The 15,981-nt window shown below is 31.6% G+C and overlaps 1 protein-coding gene and 1 non-coding gene across 2 annotated transcripts; both read left to right on the top strand.

The window, feature by feature from the left end:
* Window positions 1-634: 634 nt before the first annotated feature.
* TRNAS-AGA (transfer RNA serine (anticodon AGA)) lies at window positions 635-716 on the top strand. The gene has a single exon. It is a non-coding gene; the product is annotated as a tRNA-Ser (tRNA).
* An 8,000-nt stretch (window positions 717-8,716) lies between these two features.
* Window positions 8,717-11,523, top strand: LOC144550601 (uncharacterized). Its single transcript, XM_078298602.1, has 7 exons — window positions 8,717-8,951; window positions 9,060-9,146; window positions 9,373-9,450; window positions 9,720-9,821; window positions 9,937-10,030; window positions 10,289-10,466; window positions 11,174-11,523. The coding sequence occupies exons 3-7, from the start codon at window positions 9,430-9,432 to the stop codon at window positions 11,238-11,240; spliced, it is 462 nt and encodes a 153-aa protein (XP_078154728.1). The 5' UTR covers window positions 8,717-8,951; window positions 9,060-9,146; window positions 9,373-9,429; the 3' UTR covers window positions 11,241-11,523.
* The last annotated feature ends 4,458 nt before the right edge of the window (window positions 11,524-15,981 follow it).

The raw sequence follows: 15,981 nt of genomic DNA, 5'->3' as shown, positions 1-15,981 counted from the left end.
CTTAATTAAATAAGTTGTACATTTATCGCGAAAAGATAAGAAATAAAGTCTAAGGGCAAATTGGGTATAAATATATAAAAATTTCTCTTAGCTTTCAATAATCAAAATCTTGCTCTCAAAATAACACCACCCTTAAAAAAAAAGTGACGGAACGTTAAGCAAATAGGAATAAATTTTTTTACCAGTGTGGCAGTTAGAAATTGATTTATTTATAAGAAATCTTTCTACCTTAGAAAAATCAATGTAGATGCTCACAGTTTTTTCATAAATCAAGCAGTATAAGAATAAGAGTTTGAATATTTTAAAGTGTTAGAATGTTCATGTAAGAAGTTGCATGTTCAAAATTTGAATGAAATATTTTTTTATATTTTAGGATAAGAAATTTGTCTCCAGCTTTTATTGCTAAAAAAAAGAGGATTAAATGGTTATGTATAAATTTTTTTTATTTCAAAAATAATGGCTCCACAGTCCACCCTCAATCTTTCCTACAGAAAATGTGTAAGTATTTGTTAATGCGTAGCATATATGCATGTGTGTTTAACGCTTATGTAGTCACTTGTGTGCATTATTATCGTTTCATTAAATTTGAACCGGTTCAAGTTTTATTTATCATAATTGCCTTAATATCATCGAAGTGGTCGTGCCGGAGTGGTTATCGGGCATGACTAGAAATCATGTGGGCTTTGCCCGCGCAGGTTCGAATCCTGCCGACCACGTTTTTTTATTGCTTTATAATATTTTCACAAATGGTTTTCGGCAGGCATCGGCCGAGTTCGGTGCAATGTCCATTTTAATCCGTACAAATCTGAGTTTTTTGAAACCATATGCACAAATTTAATTACGAATCAAGCGATTTAGATACGATATCGAGCCGAACCGAACTTCGTTTGATGCTCAGCGAAACCTCTCGTTTTCACCCACTAACCTATGAATTCACATCCTCTCCAATACCTGATAAGGGAATCTTTTACAATTACTAGATCTGAACCGTACTTTTTAACTTGGCACGAATCTCAAAGCCCAAAAATGGGGCCCCTACAGTGATCCGAATCCCAAGCCGGTTGAGATTTAATCTCAAACCGTAAAGTAAGTGATCATCTGCAATAATTGTGCAATACCTGAGAGGATACGGGTTCCTAACCTATCTAGCCTGTCATCAGAGACAAAACTACATTGTATCAAGTGTGGACAGCTGTTCACTCCTGAAATTTGATTTTTTTTTTTTTTTTTTTTTTTTCATATGCTATTGAATTGTTGCTTCCACTCTGAAAAATTATATGCTATTGAATTGTTGCCTCCATTCTGAAAAATTGTTTGCCTAGAGTTGGAATTCAACTTATCCAACAACAGCCCAATTTCTCTTCTTACTTTTTGCTAGTCCATGTTTTTCGCCACAGTCGCCTCTTTACTAGTCAATTTAATCTTTATGTTATAAAACTGTTAGTCTCTCTTTTATTTGTATCGAATGACAAATAACAGTGAGAGATAATAGATATTAACAGTTTGGTAATGAATGAGCGAAATTGAACCAAGTTATATTTTAAGGACCATTGAATTAAGAAGAAGTTTAGGATTTGAACCAAATTTAATAGTTCATGATTGACAGAAGCAGGGTGTGTCCGATAGGCATCGGATCAAAATATATCTAATGTCCGTTCAAAACTGTTCAGTTCGCTTCATAATCCATACACGTTTCATATGTACAAATATTGAATGTTTCGGAGCAAGCATTAGATAAATTTGAGTGTTTTTAATATTTTGCTCATCTCTTACTCAAATTCTAGCTACACCATTATTTGTCATTTATTTGAATTAACCTGATTGATTATAATTACACCAATGTAGGAATATCCTTTAATTATCAATACAAAATGTTGTATAAATCCTCCCTGCATAGCTGTTCACTGTAATATTCTTATATCATAATCGTATTGTGCAGCTCTACAGTAAGTTCTCCAACGACAGCCATTCTGGTAGAATTCATATCACCACCGAATATTTCTGTTTAGACCCGGATCATTCAATTAGAATATGCACGAATATTAAAGTGAATTGGTCCGAACTCTGATCGAATGGTCTGGATCCAAACAGAAATATTATGTTACCTCAGAGGATATGGACACATTCTGATAGCCATCGGTACCTCTATTTACTGTCAAAAGCAAGTAGTTCATCTGTAAAAAAAACCTCTATTTGTTATCACCTGAGTAACTGAGTTGTCGGCACGCTCCTTGTGTTTTAGATCTCTCGAATGCCATTATTGCCATGGTTTTGTTACTTTGGATCCATAGAAATGGGTCCATCTAGGATCCAGTTTCTTACATGTAGTCTTGGGCTCCTCTTTTGGGGGCCCCACAAAATAGATCTTTTTGATGAAATCCAAGGGTTTGTAAATTGGTCGGCCTGGGAAGAGACATGCATGTTCATATTTGATTCGTTGCGTCATGCTTTCATATTTGATTCGTTGTGCTTCATATGGGCTAGGTACGTATCCTCTTTGGAATTGAGGAAATAAATCTGCTGTGATTCTAAAGGGATCGCAGGACCTGTTATTCCGTATTCATTCATTTATCTATTTAGAGATTCGTGCATATAAAATAAGTATTATTGAGATTTGTGCATTTCAAAAAGTGAAAGGTTAGATTTGGAATTGGGGATCGAATCTCCTGCCCCCAGAGTTACTGTTAGTGGGCCCCCTAAACTCTAAACCCTAAATCCGGCCCCACCCATCCTAAACCCGACCCCACCCCACAGTGACTGAGGGGGCAGGAAAATCCTGCACCCCGGGGGGCAGGTGATCTGCTCCCTTGGAATTGCAGGGTCCTGCGATCTCTTTAGAATCACAGCAAATTTATTTCCTTGGAATTGAACGGTATTGGACGGTGGGGCTCACAATTATACGGTTTCGATTAACTCAATTCGGTGTCTATTTGGAAATAGCACTGGGGATCAGTATTATTTGCGCTTTGAGATTCGTGCAAAGTTAAAAGGACGGTCCGGATCCAATAATTCTAAGAGATTATCTCGTCCCGTACGGGGAGGATATGAATTCGTTTTAAGCCGGAGCGGATTCAGAACTTTTGTCGGAGACAAAAAAAATAGCAAATCGGATTCAAATTTATTAACTAATCGGGTATTAAATAAAAAAATATTGGACAAAAAAGTTTTCAGAAAAGAACAAAATTAGTCGGAATATATAGATCTCTATAAAATTTCAAAATTCAGAGAGATAGTTGCCTCCTGATCTTATTGGATCTGTCTTTAGTTTTAACTTTTAAGAATATAATAGTCTGAATAGAACTGGCCAGGTTGCGTGTTATTGGAATAAATAAAATGTAAAGGTATTGTTACATGGTAATGCTCTTGAATCTTAATTTAATGTGATTTTAGCATATTTACGAGTTGAGTTTTTATTTTCATGGCGAGTTGATCTTTGATGCCGCTATATTAACCTAAGACGACTTGAAAATAGGATTGGTTTACTTGTGAAAATTTAGAATTTTTTGTGAAGATCATGTCTAGACTCTAGAGATCGAATGTTTATTATGAGCGGGATTTAAAAGTAGTGTTTGGATTTAAATTTATGAAAATCTGTTATAGTAAACTTTTTTGATCTAGTATAGATTTTAATTTTTTAACAAAAGTGAGATATTCTCACCGATTTATTATTGAAATCAGGAACCATCTATACATGATCTAGTATAGATTAACTTGTGGATGTTTTTGATCCGATGAAAATGAGGATTGAGATATTGTTTCTATGAACTATTTGAAGGTTTTGATCATTTAAAGGTTGGCATTGAGAACTTGTTTTATTGTCATTTGTTGGTTTTCTTTTGGTCGATCTAATTAATGATTAGTTGAAAAGAGAAAACGAATCAAATATAATAGTGGAAGTAGAGTGTTTTTAACCTCATTCTACTATGAGCTTGACTTCAAAATTTATTTGATTGATTTTAAATAACGAATTCAAATTGTTGAAATCAATCTAGTTCACAAGTGATACATTTACATGTTATATTCATTTTTTTTAAAATTATTTAAGTATAAAGTCAAGTAGTAAAAAAAATTAAAAAAAATGAACGCAATAAAATTAACTTATAAACTTTTTTGTTGATTTATACTTAATTAATTAAATTTTTTATAAATTTGACATGTAAACACATTAATCGTGAAGTAGATCAATTTTAATAGTTTAGATTCTTTGTTTGAAATAATTCCGATAATTTTTATAGTTAAGCTCACAAAAAAATTGGTGAGCTTTAGAGCACCCTTGTTTTAATTCAAATGTAAAAAAACTAATATAATAATTGAGAAGATTAAAAAGAGGAGAACAAGGAGAAGAGTGGAAGGTATATTTTGAGAATTAAAAAAAAAACAGAGAGAAAAAAATAGGAGGATAAGATGTAGAAAAATAGAAAGCAAATTTCATTTCATTTCACATTCTATGTTACATTTAGCCTTTATATTTCAGATTTGCTAATAATTATTCATGACAAGATCATTCCAAACTCGTTCATATTTTTCTGAATATTTTGTTGATAATATAACAACATTTTCATAGTAGACAACTCCTTAATTCCCTACATCTATAGGTTTTTTTTTTTTTTTTTTTTTTTTTGATGTTTGAAATGCCCGTAGGCCTACATCTATAGGTTTCAATATTAAATTCTAGAAACATTACCTCATCGTACATTAGAAATTTAGAACTATCAATCAACCTCACGTCCTCACCAACTATCTTTCACTAAATATATCTTATAATAAGAGTTAGGCTGGATTGCTATGGATAGCATAGTGGCCTCCCGTGTTACGGCTCAATATTCGAGTTTTCAAAATCCAAACGGTCGATCCGAACCGTTCATCTTATTCTCCATATTAATATCTGCTTGGAGACCAAATTTTACATTTTTCTGAATTTTTTTTACTATTTATTAAGTATTTTACAAAATTGTTGATCCAACGGTTTTACTGTTTTGTGCAGCCACCGTTGGATCAACAATTTTGTAAAATACTTAATAAATAGTAAAAAAATTCAGAAAAATGTAAAATTTGGTCTCCAAGCAGATATTAATATGGAAAATAAGATGAACGGTTCGGATCGACCATTTGGATTTTGAAAACTCGAATATTGAGCCGTAGCATAGAGGCCTCTATGCTATCTATAACAACCCAGCCTAACTCCTTATAATAAAGTATACAGTAAAAAGGTAGACCTCCAAATCTCCAATAGTTTGATTCGTACCCATGCCATCAAATCCATGTTTAAATAATGGGAACGAAATGCGTGATTTGTTTTTCTATCACGGACTGACCTTGTCTATTTCGAGCAAAATCTTTATTTATTATCTATCCTTGCTGGTATCGCATATAGAAATAGTAGGTACAAAAAGGTAGAGATCCAGCCGCTGGTGCTATTGTTTATCATCTTGTTTGTGTTGTTGGTTGCGTAAGCTATGAAAGGTAGCGATTGTTTCGGTGGAAAGTTCACAGTAGCTTACAAACAGCAGAACAACTTTTTTTTTTTATTTTTAGAAAATTAGAAATGATTTATCAGAAGCAGATTAAATTATTTTCCTTCAAAAATAGTAAAGAATGAATCAAAGTTTCGGTTTAGACATGACCGCACGAGTGACCGAAACTTTGATTCGGTCTTCCCCTTTTGCATCAATACATGTTTTGTACTAAAAAAAAAGATTTGTCAGAAACAAATTAAATTTTTTCTTCAAAAATAATAAAGATTTAATCAAAGTTTCGGTTTAGATATGACCACATGAGTGACCGAAACTTTGATTCGGTTTTCCCCTTTCGCATCAATACATGTTTTTTACTACAAAAAATTTGAATATAGGAAATGACTGAAACTTTGATTCGGCCCACTCAATTTTTGAAACTCAAATATAAAGAGTGACCAGATATTTTATTTGTTCTACCCAGTTTGTGAAATTACGTGTAGTCTGCTGATGTGGTAGTTTGAAAAAATTTGGATCTCCTAAAGAAACCCAAGTTTTGAGTTTTGAGACAGATCATCCGATTTGCTCTAATATTCAATATTAAAGACCCTGTGTGTTCCACCACTGGTCAAAATTGTCCGAAATTCTGATCGGACGGTCCGGATCAAAACTCAAAAATTGAGTTACTTTAGAAGATGCAGACTCAATTTGAAAAGGGAGAGACCGAACTAAAGTTTCCTTCAACTCATGCCTGAATCGAAACTTTGGTTCGGTCTGTTCTATTTTTAAATATAAAAAAGAAAAAAAAACAATCAATCTGTTTGTTAAAAAATAATTTTATATTTTCTAAAAATGAAAAAATGTACAACGGAACCCCACACTAAGGCCCTAACCTTGATTTGATTTAGTTCAATCGTCCCCATTGTTGGGCCTTTTTGTGTTACGTGCGCAAAAAAACATCTAGAGGAGGTGGAAATTTTCTCAATTAATCATGAATGGGTCGGTGCCTTTTTAAAGACCCTGTTCTTTGTATATATTATCATTGCATTATGTCGTTATTTTCGTTCGAATTTTCTAAAATTTCGGCGTAATAGTGTATTTTAAAATTATTTTTTTGTATTAATAAATGGTATGGGCCCCACCAAGAAATTGTACAAAGTGCACAACAATCACGGGGGGGGATGTATGAGAGCAACAACAATTATTCACAGTAAATTAATTCTAGAATAATGAAAACATTACTATTTAATTAACCAAAGTGTAATTTATTAAATAGAAATATTATCTGGGTTTATACACGTGTTGTCCAAAATCACTGCTGGAGTGCTGGATCCAGGTCCATGCCATTATCCCCTTGCTCATGCGCCCGTGCACGCTTGCCTTTTAGTCTAATTCGTACATTAACCTCTCAACACACATTTATTATAGAATTTCTTATCCTCTGTAACACAAAATTTTGAAAGTTTCGAGTTTATTTGCTGTAAGATCAAGTGATGGAGAATCAGTATTTGATCTAGTAATATAGACAATGCTCTCTCTATATATAAGAAGTTGCATGTTCAAAATCTGGATAAAAGGATTCCTTGTGAATATTAAATAGTTTGGTAGTTTGATATCCAACTTTTATTAAAAAAAAAAAAAAAACTCAAAGTGATGAACTACTAAGTCAATTTATAAAAAAAAAATGACTTCAAGCTCCAATAAACATGATCTAAAAAATGAATTTGTCTGTCTTAAGTCTTAACCATAGCTTAAAAAAATATCAAGGTAAGTTTTTATTATTTTTTTAGAAAAGTTGAAGGTCAAGCTTTTATCTTTGAGATAGAGATTTGTGCATTGCCATCTAACTATTTTATAAAATAAAAATAACAAATGAATTTTTGACATGTGACTTCTCTGACAAAGAATATTATTTTTAACCACTAAATTAAAAAGTGATTATGCAATCAAAACATTGCACTGCTTAAATGGGCCACTCCACCTTTTTCTCATTCTTCAAAGTTCAAACAGAGGAGAAACCGAGAAAGCAAAGAGAAACAATTCATAGTACAAATAATAATTATAACACTAGACACTAGTACACAGAGAAAAGGAAGGGGCTGATGCCTGATGGAGTGATGGTAATGGAAATTGGAAGGTAGGCAAATTTGGGTGCATGCTAAATCATGTGTTGTGAATTGTATTCTAATATATTTTAGGTTGGTTACGCAATTCAAATGTCTTGTGCATTGCAACCTAATATAATATAGTTTGGTTTGGTTACGCAATTCAAACAAGATTCATTTAATATTTTATATGATATGCGGCATTTCAATTTTTCTTTTAGTAATATTAAAGTACATTCAATTATTCATCTTATATTTTAAAAAGTAAATACCATGAATCAAATTTTTTAAAAAAGCTAGAAATATAGGGGCATTCTCTATTTAAATATGTAATAAGTTTGAACCAATGAAATTATTTAGCTTTCAACTGAATAATGTTAAATCTTTAGTAGTTTAGTTTTAATATTTTGTATGTATGATCAATTTGACATCTATAATTTTTTTAGATTTTTTTAATTAAAGATATCTAGTAGAATATCATAAAAATGAATAAATGCCTAGAATTATATCTTCAAATATATATAAACAATCGTATTTTTGTTTAACGATAAGAAAGCTTGTCCAGTGCATAGTAATGTATGCGATTAATTCGTGAATTATTTATATTTAATTTGTTTTTTCAATGTTTCCGAACTAAACATTAAATAAAACGCAAATTATTCACGAATAAAAAGCGAATCACGAATTATTCACGAATAAAACATAAAGAAAAACTATTTTTTTAGTGTTATTTTGGTTTTATTTTTCTTAATTGTGGTACCGAATTATCTCCGAATCACAAGTTTTTGATCCCACCGAACCGAATCCGAACTATTCATTTGTTAGTATGGTCCAGTGCTCTCACAACCCGCTGCACAGATGAACTCTCTGCATTCGACATGAAAAGCTTGGATTCAGGCGGACCATTACATCAGACGATATGGACTTAGGTAAGGTAACAGAATATTTCTGCTTATATCCAAACCGTCCGATCAGAATCAATACGAATATTAAAAGAACCTCGTGCGTTCCGCTTGGAACCGGATTTGTCCGGATTCTAATCGGACGGTTTGAATCTAAAAAAATTATATTATGTTACCTGAGAGGAATCCACTTGGCGACGAGATGAGTATAATTTTTTCAGAGGTATAGACACAAAAGGTAGATATATACTCGTAAACAACAAATCCACCTGACAACACTGTCTCCTTTCTCTATCTTGGTATCCGTGCCTCTTCTCAGTTCAGCCCTTAGTCCGAAGCCATCGCTCCTCTCTCTCTCTCTCTCTCTCTCGCTCGCTCGCTCTAGCTAACTAAGCGTCGACATCTCCAACAGAATTTTCCAGGAAAAGAAAATAAATTTGGAGCACATCTTCTGTCACCACGCACCCAACGACGGCAATTTGGAAAAGAAGGTTCTTTTTTCTGTTTTTTTAGATATTGATCCTTGTATTTTGGAGAGGAATTGCTATTTTGGGAAATGCCTATTTATTTCTTTCTCTTTCTTCTTCTTCTCTCCTTAGACCATCTGAGGTTTCTCTCAAGATTGAACTTTGTATGGGTTTTGGCGATTGATTTCTAGCTATATCCAAGAAGAGAAGCTTTGAAAGGTAGTACAGATCTGATCCATTGTGATTCTATCTTATTATTTCATTTCCCATTTATTTTGCAAAGAGATCTTATCTATTTCTGTAATGTGGTACTAAAATACTGTACTTTCATGTATAATATACAGCAATAATTGATCATGTACTGTTCTTATACAATGATATGAACTCCTTGCATTATGAATTTCATTTCTCCAACCTGATTTGACATTTTCTTGTTTGTTGGCAGGTTAAAATTAGACCACTATAAGCTTCAATTTTGGAGCCTCTCGCTTGGTAAATTTCTATGGAAGAAGCATTGCTGCAGGTAATTTCAATTTCAGTATAAACAAAAAATATTACCATATAGGCATATATCAGTGGGCCTATAGTTGGTTGGAACTTAGTGTAAATGAAATGGTTGGTAGATAGGAAGACTAGGTAAACAGGAAAGAATTGGTGAGATGCAATGTTGGGTAGATGGGGAAGCAGAAAAATATGGTACAAATTAGAGCAGCTAATTGCATGCTAACTATTATATATTATTAAATATTCAATAGTTGTTCAATTGTTAATTGTGTTTAAAATTTATTTCAGAATCAGCTAAATACAATGGACAAAAGTGGAAATTTGGTTTTAGATATTGAAGGACTTACTCATACAAGTGATAAATGTTGCTCTGGCAGCCCCAAAGTGATGGTGAGTCTGAATTTTTTTTAAAAAAAATTGAGTTACAGTTGCTCTTTATATTGTATTAAACATGAAAGAAAATTCTCTGAAGATTCAATTTTTTTTATTTTTTATTTTATTTTAGAGAGCACTTTCTCGAAAGGGTTCAAACCGAATGGATAGAAGGGGAGGTGAGGAGTATGAGACAGAAGATGGAGCTAAAAAGCTGATTGTTAAAGGTGCATATTTTTGTATTTTTATTTCTTTATTAGGCACACAGACAAAATCATTCATGCTTGTTCTTCAAGCCTAATCATGAAAGGATTTTAAATTCAAAAGCAACAATTTGTGGACCTGTTGGGAAAAAGAAAAGGATGAGATGCATCATCTTTTAGTCAACTGAGCCAATTGCTGGATAATATGTGATAACTTAAATCATCCATTAATTATTGTTGATTAGATTTATCAACTAATTTAGTATAATTTCGATTTTATAGTTATACCATCTCAGCTGGAGCAGTTGAAACTGCCATTGGTACAAAATAAAAGTTCCATGCTATCCCCTTGCACGGCAACTAGCCCTGCTTTAAACGACATAGGTGATTCAAGATACAAGAGATTCAATCGGCTTGCCCCAATTAACCCCCGTAAAATAGTCCTTTTCTTCGCCACTGTGTAAGTGCCTCCTGTATTCCTCTAATTTTGTTTTTCAAGCAATAGGGTTTCCAAAAATTGTATCAGAAGTGGTCCAAATGGAAATAAAAAAATTAACCGAAATAACAATAGTCTTACATTATTCTGAATCCTTGTTTGGATTATATTCAAGTAACCTCATTAAATTCACCTCTCGTGCTCTGCATTTTAAAGCTTCCTTACCCAATTAAGGAAAATTTTTTATAAAACTTCTAATACATCAATGTGTAATAATGAGTGAGGCTATGGTACTATGCATATCACGGATTGGTTCCTACTATGGATCAATTTAGATCTGAACCGTTCAACATGATCTCTATGTGAAAATGTTCTCTTTGATCAAAATATATAACTTTAAACAAGTTCTTTATTATTTTTTTAGATAGGTAGAAAATTAATTCACCTAAAAATTCTAGACCATTCAAGAGTAGTGATTTTCTATCTATCTAAAAAAAATGTAAAAATGTAAAATATGGTCTTCAAGTACATTTTCTTATGGAGATCATGTTGGCTGATTTCAGATCAACTAATTAAACTTTGAAAATGGAAATATTGATCTATAGTACGAACCAATTTGCGCTATGCAGTACTATAGCCTCACTTTTTAATATTTAGCAAGATGAGAAGTAAAAAAAAAAATTGTGCTGCTGTGATAATTAATAATTTCCTGGAAAAAAAAATTGTTGCAGATCAAGTCTTGGCACAATGATTTTGATTTATTTCACGCTGGCAATTAACCGAAGAAGCGGTGACTGATGGTGGTGGCATTACATTTTTACCTTGTTGGACATTTACGCTTATTTATTACTTGCAGAGAGGTGCTTATTATTTCTTTGGATTCTTGGCCTCTCTTTCAGCATTGATTGAGATTGCAGAGAGAGATGTGTGTTGAGTTGAGTTGGCTTGAGATTGATTTTTTTTTTTGTTCGGCTGGATCCCAACTGTAAAAGGCTGAGTTGTTGCATGAACATGGAGAAAATGTGGGGATTCAGTGCCTTGATTTATTTCTCTTAAAAATTTTGCTTTAAACCTTCCCCAACTACCCACCATTTTAATTTGTTAAACAGTATTGTAGCTACACATCCTATTCAACCCGGAGTCTGGATATCTTCAGTGGTTGAATGGGTATTCTTCTGAAATAATTTTTTGTTTTAGAAATTAAAAAAATCAAATATTTGGGAAAGGGGTTATTTCTGAATTGATTTTTTTTCCTTTGAAAAATAGATGGAATTTTGAGCTTTCGAACAAATATGTGGTCATGATGGGTTTAAGGTTTGAAAAGCACTAGAATCATACCAATAATTGCTTCAGCAATTTTCAGACAAATAAGTAGTTAGAATGGGGTTTAAGGTCTGGAAAACACTAGAATCACGTTATTAGTGTGAGCCCAAAAACATGCACTTGATGAAACTGTACTGTTGATGCGTTTTCACCTATTTTTGGGAAAGAAAAAATCATTTTTAACTTCTAAAATAAAATTTTCAAAATATTATAAGGTGAAATAAAAATTTATAATGGAATTTAATTTTATAATTATTTTTACTTATAAATATATTTTTATATTTTAAGAAAATAACATAATAATCATTTTTTTATAATATTTTTAGAGTAGGAATGATAAGTACCTTCACTTGTCAGTTGTCACACTGCAATTTAATTAAGCCCCCTCTTAAGTCTTAAGTATAGAGAACTCCGGAATTGGTTTTACAGTGATTTAATTAAGGAACCATGATTGGAGCACTTTTCTGTGTCAAGTGTCAACATAAGCAAAGGTTAAACAGTCACTGTCTCACTAAAGAAGGATCTCTATGTCGACAACTAGGCAATGAAGCTATTAACTTTTGAGGAGGGTTCAAATGCCTCCATGTTTTTGTGCCTCCATTATGCCTCTATCTCTCTCAATCATTTTCGAAGTTCAAACAGTCGATCCGAACCGCTCAACCTAACCTCCATACTAAAATATGTTTAGAGACCAAATTTTATATTTTTAGGAATTTTTTTACTATTTTTTTAGATAGATACAAAATCAGTGAATCTAAACTATCTAAAAACAGTATTTTTGTACCTATCTAAAAACAGTATTTTTGTACCTATCTAAAAAAATAGTAAAAAAATTTCTAAAAATATAAAATTTGGTCTCCAAGCATATTTTAGTATGGAGGTTAGGTTGAGCGGTTCGGATCGACTGTTTGAACTTTGAAAATGATAGAGAAAGATAGAGACATGATGGAGACACAAAAACATAGAGGCATTTGAACCCTCTTAACTTTTAGACTTTAGTCCATACTCCACAGGGAATTAGGGATTCCTTGAAGCCTATGACAAGCATCAAAATCGAGGTGCAAAGCAGCAAAGGAGATTCGCAGCAAAGTAGTTCACAATTCCTTTTTATTTAACAATTTCTTTTAAAAGTTGTATTATTGTATATCATGTCCTCGTATTACAAATGGAAACGGTCAACAAAATATCATGAACTTGTTTGGAGATGTAAAATATATCACTGCGTGAAGTCATGACAATATGAAAAAGTTTTCATCTGTAGAAATTAAGAAAAAGAAAGAGAGAAACAGAAAGAGTACATTATATTTTTTATAGATAAAAACATCGGTAGGATTTTTATTGATTTTAAAAATAAAAAAGTTTGAATTGGTAGGAATAATACCGATTTAAACTAGATTGTATTTTTGAGAAAAATAAATAGAATATCTTAAAATCTATATATAGTAGAAATATTTCATCTATTTTTTGAAAAATCTTTTACGTTTTTACTAGAAATCTAATATAAGAATTTATCTATATATGTATCAAATTAAAAAAGAAAGAAAATTAAATTTGGATCGGTAGGATTCCTACCAATTTAAAATATAATGTACTCTTTTTGTTTCTCTCTCTTTCATTTTCTTAATTTCTAAAGAAAAAAAAAATTTCATGACACAACACAACATGGTACGTATTGCGGTACATGTGTTTATTTACGTACTGTGATTGCTTTCTGAAAAAAAAAATGACACGCGTACTGACCTGATCATTGTACGAAGTGATATAGACACGGCATGAGACAAAAAGTGACGATATAACTAAAACACCATAAAATTTGTCTTATTTATTCCGAAATCAATTTAAATTCCGATCAACAAATTTATTTTACGCATAATTTTTTCTGTACTGAATTGTATTTTTACAATTTTTTACATTTTTTTCCTTTCTTAAACAAACTTAAAATTCCAATAAGAGAATAATTTAATATAATAAAAAATGACAAGTCACGGCGGCACTAATATGTCGAAATTATTCTCCACAATTTTAGTCACATGTGTAAAAATTTTAGTCATGGTACAAATAAACATCTCTACTTAGTACTAGCTATCTCAGTGTTAACATCACCACTGGAACAACCAATGTTTTATTTGGTTTACAAATTTCTTTTATATATTTTTTAAAAGAAGACATAAACTCCAATATCATTTAATTTTATAACATATTAAGCTCTTGAGTAGCTCTGAGGATTTTAAAAGTAAACCAGGTTAATATTACCCGTTTCATCTGGTTAATTAATTTGTCTTATTTTGACCTTTTGTATGAAACAGTCGATCCGAACCGCTCAACCTAACCTCCATACTAAAATATGTTTGGAGACCAAATTTTATATTTTTAGGAATTTTTTTACTATTTTTTTAGATAGGTACAAAATCAGTAAATCTGAACCATCTAAAAACAGTATTTTTGTACCTATCTAAAAAAATAGTAAAAAAATTCCTAAAAATATAAAATTTGGTCTCCAAACATATTTTAATATGGAGGTTACGTTGAGCGGTTCATATCGACTGTTTGAACTTTGAAAATAATGGAGAGAGATGGAGGCATTTGAACCATCCTCTTAAAACAAAAACATTTATGGATTTATATGAAAAGTGTCTTCTGCAATGAATCATCTTCCGACATTTTTATTAGGGTTAATTTCTTATATACCCGTCAAGAGTTGTTGAATTTGTTATCTACCTCTCTACTCTTAGTTATATCTCACATATCCCTCAATTCTTGTTTTTCTTTTCTATTTTTCCTTTGAATTAATAATCCACAATTAAATATTATCTAATTTATTTGTTTCCCATTCTACCCTTATTCTTTCTCTTAGATCTATTTAAGTCTTAATTTCTACGATCGTTTTCTTAGGCAAGGCAGCTCAGTCTAATACATCCAGTCAACCAGCTCCTGACAAAGCTTCTCTGCAATAGAAAAGGAATTGTAACAGCATTAAAACCAAAAAAAGTATAAAATTGTGAAATCAGTATTATACATTTATACCCTTCTTGGCTTCTCATAAAGGAGCTCCGGTTGGATCTTATCCAATTCTTCATCCATTGGTTTTGCTGCAACATCACCAGCCCTTCTAACTTCTTTTCTTTGTTTAACATTTGCTCTCTTTGTATAATCTCTCCCCAATCCACTTTTCTTTCCCTAACAGAAAACCAAACTATCAGAAAACTGGTACTAACGAAAACTAGAAAAGAGAACAGAGCAAAAAGAGAACAGGACAAAGAAAAAGAAAAAGGGTAGAATAAGGAACAAATAAATTAGATAATATTTAATTGTGGGTTATTAATTCAAAGGGTAAATAAAAAAGAAAAATAAGAGTTAAGGGATATGTGAGATATAACTAAGAGTAGAGGGATAAATAAGAAATTCAACAACTCTTGAAGGGTATATGAAAAATTAAATATAAAATTATAAATATACACAGCCTAGCTTGATATTTATAAAAATACTCAAACTGGCCATTAAATGACCGGAGAATTTTTTTATTTTTTATTTTCTGTTTGGGCACTATAAGTATTATATATATATATTTTGAAATATTAAAATTTAGAAGAGGAGGGTTCAAATGCATCCAAATTTTTGTGCACCCAAATGCACACTATCTTTCAAATCCTTTTTCTCCGTTTTCAAAGTCCGAATAGTCAATCCGAACCGTTAGATGCGATCTATATATTAAGATGTGCTTGGAGACCAAATTTTACATTTTTTGGAATTTTTTTACTATTTATTAAGCCACCTTGAAAATCGCTGATTTTACATTTTCTGGACCATTGGATCAGCGATTTTTCAAAGTGACTTAATAAATAGTAAACAAATTCCAAAAAATATAAAATTTGGTCTCCAAGCACATCTTAATATATAGATCACATCTAACGGTTCGGATTGACTATTCGGACTTTGAAAATGAAGAAAAAGGATAGGGTGCATTTGGGTGCACAAAAATTTGGGTGCATTTGAACCCTCCTCAATTTAGAAATAGTTGATATATTAAAATTTTAGTTTATTTTAGTTGAATTTAGCATAATTTGCATAATATAGTTTATTTTAGTATAATTTCGTACAATTTAGTTTAATTTAATATATTTTAGTATAATTTAACATATTTGGCATAATTTAGTTTATTTTATTTTTAGTATAATGTTGTATAATAAATAAAAATATATGGGCCGAAATTAGAGGG

Source organism: Carex rostrata, chromosome 2, assembly GCF_964058835.1.
Source record: "Carex rostrata chromosome 2, lpCarRost1.2, whole genome shotgun sequence".
NCBI classification, from domain to species: domain Eukaryota; kingdom Viridiplantae; phylum Streptophyta; class Magnoliopsida; order Poales; family Cyperaceae; genus Carex; species Carex rostrata.
The sequence above is the reverse complement of the archived record's forward strand: the minus strand, read 5'-3'. Positions and strand labels throughout refer to the sequence as shown.